At 47.5% G+C, this 23,290-nt stretch overlaps 1 protein-coding gene across 1 annotated transcript in view; it reads left to right on the top strand.

Moving 5' to 3' along the window:
• The first annotated feature begins 543 nt into the window (after nt 1–543).
• The window catches only part of CFAP53 (cilia and flagella associated protein 53), an 85,507-nt gene continuing 62,760 nt past the window's right edge, over nt 544–23,290 (top strand). Inside the window, exons 1-2 of the mRNA XM_069219223.1 lie at nt 544–720; nt 7,379–7,608. Coding sequence (XP_069075324.1) covers nt 649–720; nt 7,379–7,608 — 302 coding nt within the window. The 5' untranslated portion in view covers nt 544–648. The remainder of the gene's footprint in view (nt 721–7,378; nt 7,609–23,290) is intronic.

The following is a 23,290-nucleotide window of genomic DNA, read 5'->3' as shown; positions in this document are numbered from 1 at the left end:
TTGTGATGATACTTTTATTTTCCACAAATTGAAGTAGCCTTTTCCAGTAGGTCATTGTCATCTGTAGCAGCCCAGCCGCATCTAAGTAACCATACTCTAGACAGGCACACTGATGCCAACCGCTTTGAAAAAGTTCTGAACGTGCACACACCAGGCGCCGTGCAATTCCAGCCTCGGTGCTGCGCCTGTTTAAAGAGTACCTCTAGTGACTTACACAGTCATCCTTCCTTGAGGTCCTCTCTCCTGGTGCCTCGGCTCGTTACTTCTCTTTCGATGCTAAAGTTGGTTTTACTTTATCATGGTAGGTCAATTATATGGCTACTTCTACAGATCTCTGTCAGCCCGACAGCAGAAATGGATATACAACTCCCCTGACATTTAGCGAATGCACAGACAGAGATTGTCCACACATACACACAACGCCGGAAGTGCACAGCCGGGGGAGGCGGGTCGCGCTCTAGTGTTCAGTAAGTCTGTGTACCCTCCTCTTCCGCCCGCATGTGTACAGTTTCCATGGTGACTAAAGTCACTTCCTGGCTCGGGTGTTGTTTATAGCAACGTGCCGGCGCACCGGTGGAGTTCGGGGAGGTTGTCCTGCAGTTTCTGTCCTGCTCCCCGCCAGCTATCGGTCCCAGCAATAAAACAGCCATGCTGGTGAGCCAGAGGACCCGAGTGCGGGGCCGAGAGGTCACGGGGCCCACGCCGTACTCTGTGGCGCTGGTAAGGAAAATAAATGGATGAATTGTGGATGCAATGTTGAATGTTCAGTGCACACTCTTCCATACATACCAACTCTTCTTCTTCATTAAGACAGGCTTCTCTCTAGCAAGACATAATGCCTTTTACTTGCTTATCTTCAGGTTCTCTCTCCAAAAATGTTCCTCAGTCTAATTATAAGGCAAATAAAAATGACTCTAGTATGAGTTTCCTGTGGCGCCCACGAGTCATTCTTCATATTGCTATGCGATCATTATTTATCAGTTTCAGACCGTGTCTTCTGTATTATCTGATGGCCAGTGTGCGTGTCTGGAACTGATATCTAATGATATGTTGAATAGCCTATCTGGAACAGGTGTCAACGTTTCCTTAGAAATAGACATTAACTGACCTGACCGCGATCTGCAGTGTAATAATTTTTTTGAAGAGGTTAAACGCGCATCTTAGGTTTAATATTCTGTAGTCTATCATGCATAAAGTAGAGGGGTTGCATTGTCTGTTTGGAGCGCTTAACCTTGAAATGGTATTTAGTGATCTGGCAGGGTTGCATAATGGTCTTTGGAAGACCCGTCTGCAGCAACCCATCTTTATAATAGTTTTTCCCCAACACTGGTGTTTGTTGTTTTAATAAGGCAATTGGAAATGAAAGGCTAATCGGTGTTTTACGAGATTCCTTTCCTATAACAGCTCACTTCTGGACTGCAGATGAGGCAAGGGCTGACATTTCCCTTTACTAGTGACTGCATGAAGTTCTGACAAGAGCTGCCGTCCAAAGACCAATAGAATTAGTATGGCATGATGTTGGTGCTTAACAATTTGTGAAAATAATTATTGTTTCCTAATGGTGTGGAAGTAGGCACGTTTTCTAAAATGTGTACCCTCAGTTCCTATTTTATGTTCAGGAATTTCAAAACAATAGATAGATCATAAAAAGTGCATAGTTCAACAACATTTTATCGGGCGCCCATTTCACACAATATTGCCGCAGACAGTGCTTTGTGGCTAAAGTGGTGTGGTGATTTTTAGGTGAGAACTAGTAATACCCTGATGAAGGGCTAGTGTTTAATGGCCAATGAGAAAATTCTGATTCTCTGAATGATGAGTGATGTTGATGACGTTTGTGGCATGTACTGATCTTATAAATTATTGTACCCCCACCCCGTTGACTTCCATCAACTCATTCATTCGTTTACTCATCTTATTTTGTAGCCATTGCATAGATAAATGTGCTTTGGTGACAGATCGAGCAAGTATAATGATTTTCTAAGGCTTTGTCCCCGCCCATTCAGGGTCTTTAGCATGCACATAATTTTCCCATCATACAGTAAAAAGTCATTTTATTTCCATTCATGACTCTCTTTTCGAGCCAAAACAGCAGTACATTGTGTTGGTGTCATTTTTCTCTGTATCATAGTTACATTTTTAGCAATCATTAATCAGGCCACATTTTATTTTGACTGCGATATTTATTCATAGCTGTGGCACCCTTGATTTAACCACGTTCTGGTGCATTCTCATAATTCTTCACCAACATATTTTGTTACGGCACTTTGAACATAGTTTTAAAATCGATTCAAACCAATCTTCAGTCCAAGAGTCATCTAATATTTTATCTTCTGTGTTTCGTTCTTTATCAAGGGAATTGACGATTTCCCCTTTATAATTCCCGTTGTTATTTGCATTTCGTTCATAAAATGAATTTGAATATTTTCATGTCTTAAAATTCTGGGCCTGTTACCTTCTCTAATATGTACCTTTTCTTGCCTTCCACTGCCTTCCCAATTTAGCTAGGGTCGTATTTGTGTTTATCTTGAAAATGTTCAGCCATTGGCTATGAACATTTATTCAATTTGATTGCAATCCCCTTCTTGAATAAATTTCCTAATGCCTTATTGTACTACTTACATACAGTTTGAACCGTGCTGACTTCTTCACATACACAACACGTTTAGCTCTAAAAGTTGCTAAACTATTTGATCAAATACCATTGGACGTCGTCCATAAATTTCATACTCTACACCTGGAAACCCGAAATTTAAGAACAACCGTGGTAACAAAACGCTTATTCACTGGTGCTTGGATTTATATACGCCTCCAGGGTGATTGATTTGGTATCTGGATGGATGTTTTTGCTAGGCTACGTTGTGTGAACGTATGCATCAACGCCCATGTGGCAGCCTGTTAGATGTCTAAAACAGGTACCCCTCATACCAAAGTTGTGCTAGTTGCCTTGGCATCGGTGGAATGAGTCTGGAGGCATTATGGGGTTGCATAGGAGAAGTTAATAAAGAGGACTTTCTATCTCTTCTGCACCACTTTGCATTTCTTTGCACCACAAAAAAAACATGAAGAGCTGGTCACCCACATGATGGTTCTTTTGAGAGAAGTCTGTGTAAGAACTCAGGGCCTTCTTAGGGTCAGGACGATGAGGACGCTTTTCCTCCTTTTAAGGGTGAGGTGGCACAAAAATGCTGGTAGAGAAATTGATTGGCCAACGTGACAGGGAATCTCAACCTTCATTATGGAGGCCACCCTAGTCCTCTGCAAAAATGAAGGGTGTAGGTTGAATGGACGAAAAGTGATTGCAGTTCACGCCCATGGCATGCTGACATAATGGCAATGCAGAAGATGATCTTTAGTGTTAGGAGCCTTAAAGAAGAGCTGCGCATAGGCTTGAAGTGCTTGAAGAAAAAGTTTCCATTGGGGAGTAACAAATGTTTTGGAGGGAAGCATGTAAGTATGTGTATAAAATGTATCACAGCTGGTGACTTAAACAAAGACTGTTTATCAGGTAAACACAAAGTCCAAAAGCACTGACAAATAACCTTTCACTGTGCCCACCTTGCTGGCTAACAAAATAAAAGACAAAAGAACATCAAAAAGGCTAGCTTGCAAGGGATCAGTGTTTTGGACACCACACCAGGCAAAAAATGTGTCCAAGCGCCCAGCGTAGATTGACTTTGTGGAAGGTCGTCTGGCATCAAGGATATTATTCATCACCTCTGCCGGCTGCTGACACCTCAATTTGTTTGCTGTGGCATTCAGACACTCCCCCAGGTGGTTGGCAACAGGGAAGACATTCTGCTGGTCCATCCACCTCCAGACGTGTAACGCCTCCTGACAGAGGATCCAGGACCCCACTCTGACCTGCATTTTGCTGTACCACCTGGTGGTCGTGTTGACCATGGAGATCTCCAACAGTTTACCTTTGTTGGACAGCAGGAAGGCTTTTAGGTCCAGACAAATTGCCTGAAGATCGATATGGAGTCTGGTCTCTACTGGAAACCAGAGACATCCACCTCTCCCATATGGTGACCCCAGCCCAGAGATTACATGTCTGTCACCACCTTGAACTCTGGGTGGGAGAATGGCCACCCACAAGTCTTGTTAGTAATCACCTACCACTGCAGAAAACCCTAAGCTGTCTCTTGCGAGGTCAGTGAGGCATCTCTGGTGCTGGGACCAATGGGGGCAGAGCTTCCACTCTAGGGCCGGTATTTGCCACCTACCATTTGTGATAAGGATTCATGAGGCCAAGAGACAAAGAAGGTTCTGTATCATCCTTACCAAGACCCAGAACCAATCCCAAAACATCGGGATCATATCTTGTATGGTCTGGCTGTGCTGCAGCGGTGAAAAGGTCCTGAATGCCAGTGTGTCCAGAATTGTCCCAATGAATGGAAGTCTTTGCGTGCGGCTCAGGTGGTACTTTGGCTCATTGATGCTGAAACCCAGTAATGTCAGAAGGTGGCTGTTGTTCAGAGGTGGTCTGTGATCAACTGTGAAGAGTCCACCGTTAGCAGTCAGTCACCGATGTATAGGAATAGCTATACCCTGACCTCCTAAGATAGGCAGTGACTGCCACCATAACTTTTATGAAAAACTAAGAGCCGAGATAAGGCTGACGTGGAGCACAATAATTGATGTTTTCCTGGCACACCCTGGACTGTAGGCAACTTCTGTGGGACTGCAGAACAGGTATATGAAAATCCGTCTCCTGCAAGTCCAGGGACGGAATCTTGTTTTCTAGGTCTAGAGCTGACAGAATCTGAGCCAAAGAGGGCATTTTGAACCTGCCTTTCCTCAGAAAGGAAGTAATTTGAGTAGTGTCCTCTCTCTGAGTCTGATACCCGTTTGTTGGCACCTTTGAATTACAGAAGGTTGACTTCCTCCATCAGAACTGTAAAGTGCTTTGACGAAAGTAATTTCAGTGTGGGAGGAAGGTGGAAGGAGGGCAGAGGCGGAGTGGAGAGGAAAGGAATGGCGGACATAGGCCCTTAGACAATTGTAAAACCTGTCTCCCAATGTGATGGATCTCCAGCCTGGTAAGAATGCTGCGCTCTGCCTCCAAGTGGCCTGGCATGTGCCTGAGAGGGCAAGATAAAGCTGCTTGGTAGCCGTCGCAGCAGGACAGTAAGAATTGGAGGATTGCTTTGATGAATGGAATTATTTATTTTGCTGCCACACTAGCAGCCTCAAAAAGATTGGTGTGGCTGTTGCAGCACAAGTATGAAGGACTGGCACTATCTGTAAGCTAGCCCCCTGGAATAACTTCGCGTTTACAGTACTGGCAGTGAAATTAGTTTGATGGTGTCAATAGCCCTGAGATGGAGCTGTGTACTTGACTATCCTTGAATTGTTCTAGTGCTGAATCAGCCTTTTCTCCAAGTAGCCTAGAGTGATTGAAGGGCAAGTCCATTAAGGACACTTTCATATCTCCTGAAAACCTGGATGACAGCATACACGCATGCTTCCTGAGTATGACTCTAGTGCCATTACCTCTGATGATGCAGTTTGCGTCCAGGCTAGTTTGGAGTAAATACTTGGCTACGTCATGACCACCCTGCATAGTTTGGGAGAGGCAACACTATGAGGTCCTCTGGAAGGAATGGCAAGATGTCTCTGGACATGTCCCAGCCAGGATGTAAACAGCATTAGTCTTGCTGCTGGGATGGCTGGAGAAAGGGTTATTTTCCCGAAATCATTAATTCTTGTTGATTCCCTGTCTGGAGTGTTGGCCAGAAAGGAATTGGGCTCAAATCAATCTTCAGTAGAACCAGCCCCCCCTTAGATAGCACTTCAGGGTTGTGACCATCGCACAGAAATGCATTGTCTTGCACCCGAGTTATCTGAGCACCTGCAACTAAATGCATTACAATGCATGTGTTATTTGGCACGTACTTACATTTAGTTTTATGAAAATATGGATTCAGAAATGTTGGTAATTCACATTTAAAGTAACATTAACATTTATATGAATTTGTGAACGCCCTATCTAGACCTGCTACTATGTTCCAAAGTAAAATTAATCTGTAGTTAGTACTGCTTTTAGGTTTACTAATGAGCTGCATTGGGGAAAAGCCATGCAAAGTGACACAAAACAGAGCAAACTCTAACAAGCATTGGCAAGGCCAATAGGTTTCACCTTTGGGACATTTTTACCATGATCTGCACATTTTATTATGAGAATGTTTTGTTGCTCACCCCAGGGCAGGCTATAGCACCTCCTCCGGTTCCCTCATTACCACCGGTACTTGTATCTAGGAGCGGTAGAATCCACTCTTTCGCAACTTTCAGACACTTTTGAGCACCGAGTTGTCCAAGCCAATATTTTAGGTAAAAGGCCAGGATGGTAGTTCGAATTTGCAGTATAGTTAGGCTTGGTATCCAGGATTTATTCCTACAGCTGAATGTGGGTGCACATCCAGCCACAACAATTCTGTGTTTAGGTCTTTCCTTACCCACAGATCGCTGTCTTTACCCTCTACAGCAGCAGCTGTTAACCTTTTGGCTTCTGTGGCCTCCCATTCAATCACTACTGGAAGCCGGAGTGCCCTGCCAAAGCACCTTCTACTATTTGAACCTAAAAACAACATACTGAAATATAGAGACATTATAAATCAAACAAATGCACAAATTATGGAATACTTAATTCACAAACAAAACATATGTGAAAATCAAAATATTAATAGCAAGGTTTAAAATGTATATTTTTTCTAAAAGATAAACTCCAGTCTAGCATTTTACTTTGTCTTTTTACTTTTAGTCCATTTTCCCTTTTCTCCATGCATACCAGTGTTGTTTCAATTGAGGACACAAATTATCCTTGCTATATTCCGTTGGTTTACTTGTGTTCGTAAGGATACCAACTTAATATCTAGTTTCAATTTCAAACTCCTTCCCATATATAGAGCATTTTAAAACTTCAAATTTTCAATTTTATTTTATGTGTATATGATTTTATTACTCAGCTTGTATTATTTAATTTTCCAAATAGTTCCCGGACCCCCGGACCTCTGAGTAGGTGCCTCAGCCCACCCAGGGTCCAGGTACTGCAAGTTAAGAACCATTGCTCTAGATTTCCAGTATCATGTGGCCTGAACATCATTGGTTATTTCGAATGGAAGATCTTTCAGTGACCCTTTGTGCCATAGCTATCTGTAGACATCCATCTACTCTGTCATGAATGTTTCCCCATAAATCTCTTGCCTTTGCGTCAGTAAAGTGTATGAATTGTAGATTAGTTTGTACAACAGTACTAAAAATGAAGAATTTGTGTGTGTTGCAGTAAAATAGAGGCAAAAGCCAAACGTGCGCACACAGCTTGGTATGGTATTATTTTATATCCTCACTGTGTCATCACTAAACCTTTTTAATGCAGAGAGCCAGGAATCCAACTAGCAGACCAGCAGACTATTTGAACCAGGAAATGCGACGTAAAGATGAGAAACGGGCAGAAGTGATGGCCTACATAAAACACAATGAACGTGAGACTGTGATAAGCAAGTTTGAGAAACTCACGGACCACAAAATTCTACACAACACAGTGCAAAGAAAAGTTCAAGAAGCAATGCAGCACTACAAAATGGGGACTGAAGAGCGGAGAGAAAGGTAACAAAGGCCTGTAGGTGGAATGCCAATGGGACAGCCTCACCCAAAGTATCTCAAATATTAAAAATTGCTAATTGTAGAATGGCTGAATGTAAGCAAGCTTCATGTGAGGTGTAATCCAGTCTTGAATTCATGATAGATCCAACAACCATTGGTTGATTACGCTAAGAAAGGAAATGTGTTTTTTGCAGAATATCTGAATGAAAGAAATGAAGATCTGGACAATTCCTCCCACTGGGACCTCATTAGTCATGTCAGAGTAGAAAGTGGTGTGCACAAAGATAGTAACTCTGGTCTGCTTAAATCTCAGTTTGTTCTAGATTTTCCCTTTTTTTTTGGAAATCGCAAAATACAAGAGGGTTGCACTGACTTGTCTCTGACAACCTTATACTGAAGAGCAAATGTCTCTGGCCTTCTATGCTTCACATTTTCAGGTCACATACAGTGCGTTCTGCACCGTTCGCTAAAAACCGTTCTGCTTTGCACATTTCCCTATCCCAGTTACATATTAGTGGACTACTTTACATTCCCCGCCATGGAAGCACATTTGCATCTTTGTTTTGCAGAAGTAGTTTTCTGGGTGTTTCCAATCTGGGAAATGCCGTTTTGTGAACACTCCGGAGTTATTTATGGCTTTGAGGATGTCCCATGAATCTACACGGGGCAGGCCACCTTCACATACTTTGTGCGATATCACGAAGCCTGATCACGTGAAACTGATTCTGCCCTTTATGAGCGTAAATTCAACTTTTTGTCCATTTAAGTGACACACAGCTATCCAGAATTTGTTATAATTGAGGCCCTATCAAGATGTCTAGATTGTTTTATGTTCATGTTTACTGATAGAACGTCGATGCATAAACTTCAGTTCACCGTAATTCAGCAGGTAGGAAGTGACAACATATGACGTCACGGGGCGGGCTTCTTTTCTCCTCAGAAGATTCAGATTTGCTGCTGACTGTTTGGGAGAATGAGAAATTTCCTAGCTAGCGTGAAGGAAAGTTTCAATTCTATTAAGGACACGGAGGCGAGGATTATGCATAATCTTTCTTCACTTTTATTGACAGCAGGTTCAAAGTTCAACAAGAAAAAACTACAAAGCCCATGAGACCCACTCCTATGGCAACCAATGTCCAATCACACTGCCATCCGACTGCATGTATAAATATCCTCATGCAATGACGTTCTTCCTCGTCTTCACTGCGAACTGACTTGGATCGTCGCTAGGTAGTCGCAGGATTCACTCCTAAGAACAAATGTGAACAATAGGTAAGCAATTGAATTCGCAAAAGTCAATAAATCATAACAACGAATTCCTAGTCCTCTGACCAACATAGCAAACAATGATAGTAGTACCAAACTTAGGTAAAATACATGGTATACCGCAACATAACTTTAAGTAAAGGAAAACTGAATATACCACCTCTCAATGGATGAATTCACTCCGGGTGGGCGCCATGTCCACCGTGGTGGGTGGGATAATCCTCGCCTCCGTGTCCTTAATAGAATTGAAACTTTCCTTCACGCTAGCTAGGAAATGTCTCATTCTATGTCAGGACCGGAGGCGAGGATTACGCATGTTCAAAGCTTACTCACCACCAATGAAGCGGCTTCATGAATAGGTTTAAAATAGAACTTTTTAAAAGTCGACTCGGAGGACCAGTCGGCCGCATTCATAATGTCTTCCAATCTACCACCTACTTGGATTGCTTTAGAAGCCATGGCACCTCGGGTGGAGTGAGCTCCGAACAGCTGGACATTAATGCCCGATTCCGATAGGATCCACCTGACCCACCGGGCAATAGAAGGGGAGGAGACTGCTCTGAAAGGTTTCTTGATCGAAATGAGCAATTGCCTCTCCCCCGGCGGCTGAAGTTCCGCCGTCACCTCTTCGTATGTCCTCAAGCATCTAACCACGCATAGCTTGGGAGTATGATCAAAAGCAGGATAGGTTACTGACCTGGTACTAGACTTTGTACCCTGTGAAATCGTGAAAGTGAGTCCCTCCGGCGAAAAAACTCTAGCGGATACATCTAAAGCCCTGACATTGGAGACCCGTTTGCAAGAGATGAGGCAGAGCAAGATTGCCAGTTTGGCCGATAACTGTTTACGTGACAGGCACTGATTATCCGGCCATGCGATCAAGAAGCGTAAAACCTGATCAACATCCCACAGGGAGGTATACCTGGGTTCCGGTGGTTTAGCCATGCGAATGCCCTTCAGTAGCTTGCACACCCACGGATGTTCCCCTACGGGACGATCATCAATCGGAGGGTGTCCTGCTGAAATCGCGGAATGAAAAGAATTAACTGAGCAATAGGATTGGCCAGAAGCCGCTAGGCCAGCCAGAAAGTTCAAGATATCGGTAATCTGGGCCCCCAAGGGATCGAAGTGCCTTGCCAGACACCAACGAGCCCAGCTGTTCCAGGCTGATCTGTACCTCTTGCAAGTACTAGGGGCCCATGCCTGTCTGATGAAATCCTCAGCCTCTCGTGAAAGTCTGTGGTCTGCCCAGCGTTCCCTGAAATCCTCCAGGCCACTAGAGAGAGATGGCCCTGAAGAGCTAGCGGGTGGAATTGCCCCTCTGGATTCGACAGTATGGTCGGACGAACCGGAAGCAGAATAGGAAGGTCGCAAGAGAGCTCCAGAAGCGCTGGGAACCAAACTTGAGACCGCCAGAGCGGTGTGATCAGAATCACTGGCGACGAACCTGAGCCGTTACTCTCGGGATCAGAAGGAAGGGGGGAAACGCGTAGTTCTGATCCCAGTCTTGAAGGAAAGCATCAACTGCCATCGCGCCGGGATCCGGGCGCCAGCTGAAGTAGCGAGGAAGCTGAGTGTTCCACCTGGACGCAAAGAGGTCCACCGTACAAGGACCCCATCGATCCAACAGAGCTAGGAACACCGTTCTGTCCAGACGCCAATCGCTGGGATCCTCCAGATACCTTGAGTTCCAGTCCGCCAGGACGTTCTGGGACCCCGGAAGATACTCCGCTGTGACCGAGATTTGACGCTGCAGGCAAAAATGCCAAAAATCTTTTGCTAACTCCGCTAGGGCCTTCGAGCGGGTCCCCCCCAGGCGGTTGATATACTGCACCGCCGAGACGTTGTCCATCCTTAGAAGGACACAGCAAGAAACCTTGTCCCGCATCAGGGATCTGATCGCGAACGAACCCGCGAGGAGTTCCAGGCAGTTGATGTGGAGATCGAGCTCCTGCTGGGTCCAGCGGCCCCCGAAGGAGATGTCCCCACAACGAGCTCCCCAGCTGAATTGACTGGCGTCCGACTCTATGATCAGATCGGGGGCGGCCTCGAATATTGCTCTGCCGTTCCACGCTTCCATGTGGTCCAGCCACCACTGGATCTCCGTCTGCGCGTCCTGGGACAAAGCTATCAGCTCCGAGTATGAAAGGCCCCTCTGTAGATGATGGGCCTTGAGGCACTGCAGGGCCCTGTAATGGAGAGGGCCTGGGAAGATGGCCTGGATCGAGGAGGAGAGGAGCCCCACCACCCTGGCCAACTGCCTCAGGGAGATCCTGTCCCGTCTCAAGACCGTGGACAGTTCCTTCTTGATCTTCGGGCCCAGGAGACTGAGGGAGGCTGCCTGGGAGTCGATGAGAAACCCCAGAAAGGTCATAGACTGCGAAGGAAGCAGTTCCGACTTCTGTGAGTTGATCACAAACCCCAGATCCTGCAGAAGTTGAATAGTTATGTTCACATTGGATACGAGCTGCAAGCGCGACTGGTCCATCAGGAGGATGTCGTCGAGATAAATAATCAAGCAAATCCCCCGAGCCCGCAGGTATTCCACTACTGGTTTGAGTAGCTTCGTGAAGCACCACGGGGCAGACGACAGGCTGAACGGCAGGGAAGAAAACTCAAATGCCTGTCCTCTCCAGATGAACTGCAGGAACCGGCGATGAGGAGGAAAGATGGGGACCGTAAGGTAGGCATCCTTGAGGTCCTACCGCACCATCCAATCCCCAAGCAGTAAGAGATCCCTGAGCATGTGAATGCCCTCCATTTTGAAGTGGCGGTACACCACCCACTCGTTGAAGGACTTGAGATTGATAACGGGACGAAACCCTTTGTCCTTCTTTTCTACAAGGAACAGATTGCTCACGAAACCCGTGGGGTGGATCGTGGACGGGTGGATAGCCTCTTTCTGAAGAAGCTCTTGAACCTCCACGTCTATCAATGTTGCTTCCGCGTCTGAGAAAACCAAGGGCCGTGGAGGAAAGTCCTGAACCGGAGTCCCCAAAAATTCTATGTGGAACCCCGTGACCGTCTGCAACACCCAAGCATCTGACGTTAAGAGGCCCACTTGTGGGCGAAGAAGCGTAGCCTCCCTCCTAGAATGCGAGGGGAAAAAAGGGTAACACTCACCGTTAATGCCTCCGGGGGCGTTAGCTCCACCACGAGCGGACCTCTTGGACTTCCCTCTACCCCGGTTGGGGAAGAAGGTACGCTGACGGCCATCCCTCCATCCGTTGTTTCGCGGTGGGTAGGGTGAGGGGCCTTGCTGGAAAGCACGGCCGGAAGAGCGACCCTTGCCTCGTCCGGCCCGCCGAAAACCTTTCCAGGAAAGATTTTCTTAATTGAGCTCTGCGCCTTATTGAGCGCCGAGAAGGTTGCTACGAACTTGCTCAACTCCTTCAAGAAAGGATCTCCAAACAAGTTTCCTTGGGCCACCGCCCCCGCCTCTGAGTTAGAGAGTTCTCCTAACTTAGGGTCTATTTTAATAAGTAAGGATCTTCTCCTCTCTGCAGAGAGAGCGCAATTTGTGTTCCCCAACAAGCAGACCGCCCTTTGGGCCCATCACGCCACAATATCTGTGGGTAAGGGAGTATTGGATCGCTTAGCCCGTTCGGCAAGCTGTATGATCTGCGTGAGGGGACCCAGGACATCCAGTAACTTATCCTGGCATCCCCTCCAGGAACGATCGATACCCTTCTTCGGGTCCTTGACGTACTTCCCGAAGAAACTACACATCTTGGGATCCAGATCAGGGGTAGCCGCCACTCGATCCGGTAGAGTCGGGCATGGGCATTCCGCCCGTAACCTAGCCCGAACTTCCTTCTCTAGGGGCTGGCGGATTTTGCTGGCCACATAATCCGCCACCTTCTTATCCGGATGCCACTCCAAAGAGCGGGGATGATATAAGTCCTCCGGGTGGAACATTTCCGCTTCCGAGTCCTCAGTCTCAGGCGGGTCTGATAAATTAGAAGACGGGTGCCAAGGACGCCCCGCTTCCTGATCCTCCTCAGAGGAAGAATCCCCGTCCGTGTCCCTCACGACCCGCTTATGGGACCCCTGGTCCGGGTCCGATCTGGTGTGAATCACTTCACCGGTCTCTCCGGGCTCAGACCCCTCCTGGAAGGGTGGCCGCTGTAACGTGCGCGCACTCTTACGGAAGGATTCAGCTAGACGACCGAATCCTTCCAGGTGCCCCGAGACACGCTTGCGGCATTTCTTGGGGACTGCCTCTCCCTGTAGGTCAGTCTCCGTCAGTCCCATCCCTGTTCCTTTAAACACGTGGTCCGATAATCTGGCCACGCTGTCTTGCAAGGGCCCCAAAGCCCTATTGATAGCCTGCGTCAGCAGGAGGTCCATCTCAGGAGCCAAGGCCCTCTGGGATGAGCCTTCCCCCGGGGACAGGGTGGGGAAAGCGTCACGCTCGTGTGTGAGGGACATAGTAGGGAAAGTTGCAGGAAAAAACACCCTTTTTTAACCTTATAGGGCAGCCCCCCAGCACTCCTGCAGTCACAGAAAATTTCGGGCCTTCACGAACGGGACGCCCGTTCAAAATGAGGCCCACAATCGAAAAAAATCACCGACACGCGGTGTCCGTGGGGGTTGGAAGGGTTTAAAGTGAGCAGGGACTCACTTTAGACCCCAACGCGTTTGTCCGAAGTGTCCGAGCGCAAACGCGACTTGAACGCTGAGGAAAACGCTTGGTAGCACTGGAGTGCGCGAAAGAGCGCCCTCTGGTGGACCCGACCAAGATTAATTTATCGATCGCGCTCGGGCTGAAAAGCCTACCGCGCGTTGATGTTGCCAAGCAACAAATACACACACACACACACACACACACACACACACACACACACACACACACACACACACACACACACACACACACACACACACGCGATCGAACACAATTATAAGCCAACACTAAATCGCTATCAAAGACTGTTTTTCTTAACTCTACAACTCAGAGACAGAGATGGGGCACTTATCTGACAGAGAGCAGTGAAGAAAGAGGAAGAACGTCATCGCATGAGGATATTTATACATGCAGTCGGATGGCAGTGTGATTGGACATTGGTTGCCATGGGAGTGGGTCTCATGGGCTTTGTAGTTTTTTCTTGTTGAACTTTGAACCTGCTGTCAATAAAAGTGAAGAAAGATTATGCATAATCCTCGCCTCCGGTCCTGACATAGAATCACAAGGATTGGAAAACACAGGAAGTAAATAGCATCTAAGAGGCCAGACAAAGTTAAAATGTATCCTGTGCCTCTTAAGGCCCATTGTATTCATTTATTTATTTAGCACCGATGCAGAGATCCAGCTGCTCGAATAGAAACATTCTTACATAATCACCGCGATGACGATATATATATATATATATATATATATATATATATATATATATATATATATATTACTCACTCAGGCTGTGGAAATACACAGATCGTGCTTGTGGAAAACTGTGATGAGTATGACTATTACAACCATAGGGAGAAGATATAATTACTAACAGGGCACCTTGTAGATGTTTCTATATTTCACGCATACAAAAAGTTTACAACCACCTTTGAATGAGAGAGGGACATAGGCTTGCTTTGAGCGTTTCAGACTGGGATGTTTGTTGTGTAGAGAGGTCTTTTCTCTGGCATCTCGTTGTAGATTGTTCCTGTGAAGATGGACCATTACATACTGTAGGAAGTTGGCTCTGTATGTGCTATTCCAAAGTAAGCAATAGCATGCACAGAGTCCAAGGGTTCCCCTTAGAGGTAAGATAGTGGCAAAAAGAGATAATACTAATGCTCTATTTTGTGGTAGTGTGGTCGAGCATTAGGCTTATCAAAGGAGTAGTGTTAAGCATTTGTTGTACATACACACAGGCAATAAATGAGGAACACACACTCAGAGACAAATCCAGCCAATAGGTTTTGTTATAGAAAAATATATTTTCTTAGTTTATTTTAAGAACCACAGGTTCAAATTCTACATGTAATATCTCATTTGAAAGGTATTGCAGGTAAGTACTTTAGGAACTTTGAATAATTACAGTATCAGATATACTTTTCACATAAAACACAAATAGCTGTTTTAAAAGTGGACACAGTGCAATTTTCACAGTTCCTGGGGGAGTTAAAGTATTGTTAGGTTTTGCAGGTAAGTTCACCACCTACGGGGTTAAGATTGGGGTCCAAGGTAGCCCACCGTTGGGGGTTCAGAGCAACCCCAAAGTCACCACACCAGCAGCTCAGGGCCGGTCAGGTGCAGAGGTCAAAGAGGTGCCCAAAACACATAGGCTTCAATGGAGAGAAGGGGGTGCCCCGGTTCCAGTCTGCCAGCAGGTAAGTACCCGCGTCTTCGGAGGGCAGACCAGGGGGGTTTTGTAGGGCACCAGGGGGGACACAAGTCCACACAGAAAGTACACCCTCAGCAGCGCGGGGGCGGCCGGGTGCAGTGTGCAAACAAGCGTCGGGTTCTCTGTAGTTTCAATGGGAGACCAAGGGGTCTCTTCAGCGGTGCAGGCAGGCAAGGGGGGGGGCTCCTCGGGGTAGCCACCACCTGGGCAAGGGAGAGGGCCTCCTGGGGGTCACTCCTGCACTGGAGTTCCGATCCTTCAGGTGCTGGGGGCTGCGGGTGCAGGGTCTTTTCCAGGCGTCGGGATTTCAGAGTCAGGCAGTCGCGGTCAGGGGGAGCCTCGGGATTCCCTCTGCAGGCGTCGCTGTGGGGGGTCAGGGGGGACAACTTTGGTTACTCACAGTCTTGGAGTCGCCGGAGGGTCCTCCCTGAGGTGTTGGTTCTCCACCAGTCGAGTCGGGGTCGCCGGGTGCAGTGTTGCAAGTCTCACGCTTCTTGCGGGGATTTGCAGGGGTCTTTAAATCTGCTCCTCTGTAACAAAGTTGCAGTCTTTTTGGAGCAGTGCCGCTGTCCTCGGGAGTTTCTTGTCTTTCTTGAAGCAGGGCAGTCCTCTGAGGATTCAGAGGTCGCTGGTCCTGGGGAAAGCGTCGCTGGAGCAGGTTTCTTTGGAAGGCAGGAGACAGGCAGGTAGGACTGGGGCCAAAGCAGTTGGTGTCTTCTTTTCTTCTTCTGCAGGGGTTTTCAGCTCAGCAGTCCTCTTCTTCTTGTAAGTTGCAGGAATCTAATTCTTTAGGTTCAGGGAAGCCCTTAAATACTAAATTTAAGGGCGTGTTTAGGTCTGGGGGGTTAGTAGCCAATGGCTACTAGCCCTGAGGGTGGGTACACCCTCTTTGTGCCTCCTCCCAAGGGGAGGGGGTCACAATCTTATCCCTATTGGGGGAATCCTCCATCTGCAAGATGGAGGATTTCTAAAAGTTAGTCACTTCAGCTCAGGACACCTTCGGGGCTGTCCTGGCTGGCCAGTGACTCCTCCTTGTTATTCTCATTATTTCCCCCGGCCTTGCCGCCAAAAGTGGGGCCGTGGCCGGAGGGGGCGGGCAACTCCACTAGCTGGAGTGCCCTGTGGTGCTGGAACAAAGGGGGTGAGCCTTTGAGGCTCACCGCCAGGTGTTACAGCTCCTGCCTGGGGGAGGTGTTAGCATCTCCACCCAGTGCAGGCTTTGTTACTGGCCTCAGAGTGACAAAGGCACTCTCCCCATGGGGCCAGCAACATGTCTCGGTTGTGGCAGGCTGCTGGAACCAGTCAGCCTACACAGATAGTTGGTTAAGGTTTCAGGGGGCACCTCTAAGGTGCCCTCTGGGGTGTATTTCTCAATACAATGTACACTGGCATCAGTGTGCATTTATTGTGCTGAGAAGTTTGATACCAAACTTCCCAGTTTTCAGTGTGGCCATTATGGTGCTGTGGAGTTCGTGTTTGACAAACTCCCAGACCATATACTCTTATGGCTACCCTGCACTTACAATGTCTAAGGTTTGGCTTAGACACTGTAGGGGCACAGTGCTCATGCACTGGTGCCCTCACCTATGGTATAGTGCACCCTGCCTTAGGGCTGTAAGGCCTGCTAGAGGGGTGACTTATCTATACTTGCATAGGCAGTGAGAGGCTGGCATGGCACCCTGAGGGGAGTGCCATGTTGACTTACTCATTTTGTTCTCACCAGCACACACAAGCTGGCAAGCAGTGTGTCTGTGCTGAGTGAGGGGTCCCCAGGGTGGCATAAGACATGCTGCAGCCCTTAGAGACCTTCCCTGGCATCAGGGCCCTTGGTACCAGAGGTACCAGTTACAAGGGACTTACCTGGATGCCAGGGTGTGCCAATTGTGGATACAAAAGTACAGGTTTAGGGAAAGAACACTGGTGCTGGGGCCTGGTTAGCAGGCCTCAGCACACTTTCAATTCAAAACATAGCATCAGCAAAGGCAAAAAGTCAGGGGGTAACCATGCCAAGGAGGCATTTCCTTACACAACCCCCCCCCCCCCAAACGAAAGAGGATGAGACTAACCTTTCCCAAGAGAGTCTTCATTTTCTAAGTGGAAGAACCTGGAAAGGCCATCTGCATTGGCATGGGCAGTCCTAGGTCTGTGTTCCACTATAAAGTCCATTCCCTGTAGGGAGATGGACCACCTCAACAGTTTTGGATTTTCACCTTTCATTTGCATCAGCCATCTGAGAGGTCTGTGGTCAGTTTGAACTACAAAGTGAGTACCAAAGAGGTATGGTCTCAGCTTCTTCAGGGACCAAACCACAGCAAAGGCCTCCCTCTCAATGGCACTCCAACGCTGCTCCCTGGGGAGTAACCTCCAGCTAATGAAAGCAACAGGCTGGTCAAGGCCATCATCATTTGTTTGGGACAAAACTGCCCCTATCCCATGTTCAGAGGCATCTGTCTGCACAATGAACTGCTTGGAGTAATCTGGAGCTTTTAGAACTGGTGCTGTGCACATAGCTTGTTTTAGGGTGTCAAAGGCCTGTTGGCATTCTACAGTCCAGTTTACCTTCTTGGGCATTTTCTTGGAGGTGAGTTCTGTGAGGGCTGTCACAATGGATCCATATCCCTTCACAAACCTCCTATAGTACCCAGTTAAGCCAAGGAATGCCCTGACTTGAGTCTGGGTTTTTGGAGCTGTCCAGTCCAGAATAGTCTGGATCTTAGGCTGGAGTGGCTGAACTTGGCCTCCACCTACAAGGTGTCCCAAGTAAACCACAGTTCCCTGCCCTATCTGGCATTTGGATGCCTTGATAGAGAGGCCTGCTGATTGCAGAGCCTTCAAAACCTTCTTCAGGTGGACCAGGTGATCCTGCCAGGTGGAGCTAAAGACAGCAATATCATCAAGATAAGCTGCACTAAAGGATTCCAACCCAGCAAGGACTTGATTCACCAACCTTTGGAAGGTAGCAGGGGCATTCTTTAAACCAAAGGGCATAACAGTAAACTGATAATGCCCATCAGGTGTGGAGAATGCTGTTTTCTCTTTTGCTCCAGGTGCCATTTTGATTTGCCAGTACCCTGCTGTTAAGTCAAAGGTACTTAAGAATTTGGCAGCACCTAATTTATCAATCAGCTCATCAGCTCTAGGAATGGGATGGGCATCTGTCTTGGTGACAGAATTAAGACCTCTGTAGTCCACACAAAACCTCATCTCTCTCTTTCCATCTTTGGTGTGAGGTTTGGGGACTAAGACCACTGGGCTAGCCCAGGGGCTGTCAGAGTGCTCAATTACTCCCAACTCCAGCATCTTGTGGACTTCCACCTTGATGCTTTCCTTAACTTGATCAGACTGTCTGAAGATTTTGTTTTTGACGGCCATGCTGTCTCCTGTGTCCACATCATGGGTACACAGGTGTGTCTGACCAGGGGTTAGGGAAAAGAGCTCAGCAAACTGCTGCAGGACCTTCCTACAGTCAGATTGCTGTTGGCTAGAGAGGATGTCTGAATAGATCACTCCATCCACTGAGCCATCTTTAGGGTCTGATGAGAGGAGATCAGGGAGAGGCTCACTCTCAGCTTCCTGGTCCTCATCTGTTACCATCAACAGATTTACATCAGCCCTGTCGTGGAAGAGCTTTAGGCGGTTCACATGGATTACCCTCTTGGGGCTCCTGCTAGTGCCTAGGTCCACCAGGTAGGTGACCTGACTCTTCTTCTCTAGGATTGGGTAAGGGCCACTCCATCTGTCCTGAAGTGCCCTGGGAGCCACAGGCTCCAAAACCCAGACTTTCTGCCCTGGTTGAAATTCAACCATTGCAGCCTTTTGGTCATACCAAAACTTCTGGAGCTGTTGGCTGGCCTCAAGGTTTTTACTTGCCTTTTCCATGTACTCTGCCATTCTTGAGCGAAGGCCAAGTACATAGTCCACTATGTCTTGTTTAGGCTCATGAAGCCTTCTTTAACAAGAGCAAGTGGTCCCCTTACAGGGTGGTCAAACAGAAGTTCAAAGGGTGAGAACCCTACTCCCTTCTGAGGCACCTCTCTGTAAGCGAAAAGCAGACTTGGCAAGAGGACATCCCATCTCCTTTTGAGTTTTTCTGGGAGCCCCATGATCATGCCCTTTAATGTCTTGTTGAATCTCTCAACAAGGCCATTAGTTTGTGGATGATACGGTGTAGTGAACTTATAAGTCACTCCACACTCATTCTACATGTGTTTCAGGTATGCTGACATGAAGTTGGTACCTCTGTCAGACACCACCTCCTTAGGGAAGCCCACTCTGGTAAAGATACCAATGAGGGCCTTGGCTACTGCAGGGGCAGTAGTCGACCTAAGGGGAATAGCTTCAGGATACCTAGTAGCATGATCCACTACTACTAGGATGTACATATTTCCTGAGGCTGTGGGAGGTTCAAGTGGACCCACTATGTCCACACCCACTCTTTCAAAGGGGACCCCCACCACTGGAAGTGGAATGAGGGGGGCCTTTGGATGCCCACCTGTCTTACCACTGGCTTGACAGGTGGTACAGGAGACACAAAACTCCTTAACTTTCTGGGACATGTTGGGCCAGTAGAAGTGGTTGACTAACCTCTCCCACGTCTTGGTTTGTCCCAAATGCCCAGCAAGGGGAATATCATGGGCTAAGGTCAGAATAAACTCTCTGAACTCCTCCTGAGGCACTACCACTCTCCTAGTGGCACCAGGTTTGGGATCTCTTGCCTCAGTGTACAGGAGTCCATCTGTCGCGCCGCGCGGCGCGAGCCGAGAGCTCGACTTCGGCCGGGCGTTCGGCTCGGGCCGCGCACCGCGTTATTAAGACGCGGCGCGCCCCCAGCCTCTCCTGCGCGTTTCGAGGCCCCAGATTTGCTTGGGGCCTCGTTCTTCCTTCTGCCTTTCACTGTCCCAGGGGTCTCTGAACCCTCTTACCTGTTTTTCTTCGTTTCCTTGTCCTTTCTTCTGTTTGCAGTCTGTTGTGTGCCTTTCTTTATGTCTTTTCCTCCTTCCCAGATTCCTGTGCTTTCCCAGCATTCCTTGTTCCCTATTCTCTATGGTTCCTCTACTATTCTGTTCTATATATTGTTTCCCTATCTAAGATGGTGTCCTTTTACTTCCTGTGGGTCACTTCCTGTTTGTTGGTATATAAGGGCTGTGTTTTTCCTCTTTCCTTGCGCTGCAACACTTTCTGCTCAGTTGGTGTCTTCGCTCCTGATTTCCTTGCCTTTTGGTTTTGGACTCAGCATTCTGTGTTTTCTGAATTTTGCTCCTTTTGGATTCCTGTTTGTTTGTTCTTGTTTTTCTCCAGGACTTTTCCTGTTTGGAGGTTTTTCCCCTTTGGAAGGGGTTTTTCCCTCTGGCGCTACTTTCTGAAGGGCACGGTCTGTTCTTGGTGTCTCCATTGCCTACAGCACCGTGGCTACCAGAAAGAGTCGCCCCTTTTTGGGCCAAAGCCGAACATTGAAGATTCACGCCACCAGATCTGCAAATTCCAGGCGCAAGCAGCACGTGAGTCGTGACAGATTGCAGCGCCTAACCATTCCGACGTCCTCAAACACCATGGATAATACAGTGGCGGCTGCTGCAGATCCGGAGCAATCTCTGTTAACCACGATTCAGCAACAAGCCCAGGAGTTGCAACAACTACGTAATGAAAATGCTGCGTTACGACAGGCTTTGGCCCTCCGCACCAGTGATGTTCCGACAATCTCCGCTTCTACCCCTTGTTTCTCTGGTGAACCAACCAAGCTTCGCGAGTTCTTGGATGCTTTAACGGTGTATTTCGCCTTCCGACCTACTCAATTCTCCCACGACAGGACCAAGGTGGGTTACCTTATCAGTGCCTTATCCGGCCCAGCCTTGGCCTGGGCAACCCCGATGGTGTCCTCCGACGACCCTGTATTGTCAGACTATTCCGCCTTTGTGAGTCGCTTCAAACAAATGTTTAGCCGTCCTGGATTGGAAGCCTCCGCTGAAGAAGCCTTGTGCGACATCCAACAAGGCTCCCAAGACGTCCTGCAATATATAACCCGTTTTCGTCAGCTGGCGGCAGAGACCACTTGGGTGGAACGTACTCTGGTAACATTATTTCGTAGAGGACTCAAAGAAGAAATAAAGGATGAACTAGTGCATTCTACCAGAGCGGAAGATCTTCGTGGCCTGATGGATCAAGCACTGTCCATCGAATATCGTCTTCAGGAACGGAGATCGGAAAAGAAAAGGAGTAGAGGGTTTACCCAGCCAAGTAACTCACGTGCATACCTGCAGCGTTCCGAGGAACCTCGCACTCCTGCTAGAGACATCGAAGGGGAACCCATGCAGGTGGATACTACCCGAGGTCCGCTCTCTGCTAGTGAACGAGAAGACAGACGCAAGAGAGGGTTGTGCCTGTATTGTGGTTCTGCTGGTCACATACTCCGTACCTGTCCAGTACGTCCGTCCAGACCTTCGGGAAACGCCACCTCCCGTCCTCTGTAAGAAGGGAGGGGACGGGATCTACAGCTATACCTTCCATCAGCTCCTTTAATGACAATACAACTGCCTTGTTCATCTTTCCTGTCCTGTTACAACTTCCTGACGGTCGTCAAGAAAAGACTATGGCATTACTAGACTGTGGTGCTAGTGGTATATACATGGACAAGACATGGGCTGCTGCTAACCTAGTTCCTACTCAAGCAAAAGAAGTACCCGAACAGGTACACACTGTGGATGGATCTTTGATATCCTCTGGTCCTGTAGACACCACTACCCTGATGTTAAGTCTACAGGTGGGAAACCATCAAGAACACATCTCCTTCGATCTTATTACGTCCCCTAACCATACCATCATTCTTGGAATTCCGTGGCTCATTAGACATAACCCATATATAAATTGGGTTACCCGGACAGTCTCTTTGTCTTCGCAATTTTGTCACGAGAACTGTTTTACTTCCGACAAGTATTGGTCTCCGAAAAGATCCTTAGCTACTGAAGGTGCCACTGGTATGTCCATTAATACGGTCCAAGGGGTCCCAGACCACTATTTGGAGTTTCAGGATATTTTCCAAAAACCGTCAAAACCTGTGCTACCTCCACATCGAGAATATGATTGTGCAATTCCATTAGAACCCGGCACAATTGTTCCTTTTGGGAGGATGTACTCCCTCACGGAACCCGAAAGGGAAGTTCTAAAGGAGTATCTGGACGAAAATATACAGAGTGGTCTTATTGTTCCATCGTCGTCTCCGGCTGGGGCCCCTCTCTTTTTTGTGCCCAAGAAGACTAAGGATCTTCGTCCGTGCCTGGATTTTCGAGGTCTGAATAAAATCACCATTAAGGATCGTTATCCTTTGCCTCTCATCAGGGACATACTGGAAGCAATCAGAGGGGCCCAACGTTTTACTAAATTGGATTTACGAGGAGCCTACCACCTTTTACGCATAAGAGAAGGCGACGAATGGAAGACAGCATTCAGGACCCCATTTGGCCATTTTGAATATAGGGTTATGCCGTTTGGTCTTACTAACGCCCCGGCAATCTTCCAGAGATTTATGGACTCAGTGTTTTCAGACCTACTTAATCAGACAGTCGTGATCTACCTAGATGACATTCTTATTTATTCTAGAAATCCTGAACTCCATACTTCCCATGTGAAACAAGTTCTTCAAAGACTTCGTGATCATCAACTATTTTGCAAACCAGAGAAATGTGAGTTCGACATAACGGAAGTCAAATATCTGGGCTATCATTTAAGTCCCACCGGCATAGCTATGGATCAAGAAAAGGTACAAGCTATCCTAGAGTGGCCTTCTCCTTCTACCATAAAAGAAACACAATGTTTCCTAGGTTTAGCAAACTTCTATCGACAATTCATTCTAGACTTTGCCAGTCAGACTAGCCACATAACTCACACCTTAAAGAAGGACAATTTAAAGAAGGGGTTTGTCTGGACTGAGGCTGCTGAAGCAGCCTTTCAAAGCTTAAAGAGAGCCTTCACCCAAGCCCCCATCTTAAGACATCCAGATACCACCAAGCAATTTATAGTAGTAACTGATGCTTCTGAGAGAGCCATCGGAGCTGTCTTACTCCAACGACAAGAGGATGATGGCC

Source organism: Pleurodeles waltl, chromosome 1_1 (genome assembly GCF_031143425.1).
Source record: "Pleurodeles waltl isolate 20211129_DDA chromosome 1_1, aPleWal1.hap1.20221129, whole genome shotgun sequence".
Taxonomy (NCBI): domain Eukaryota; kingdom Metazoa; phylum Chordata; class Amphibia; order Caudata; family Salamandridae; genus Pleurodeles; species Pleurodeles waltl.
The sequence above is the reverse complement of the archived record's forward strand: the minus strand, read 5'-3'. Positions and strand labels throughout refer to the sequence as shown.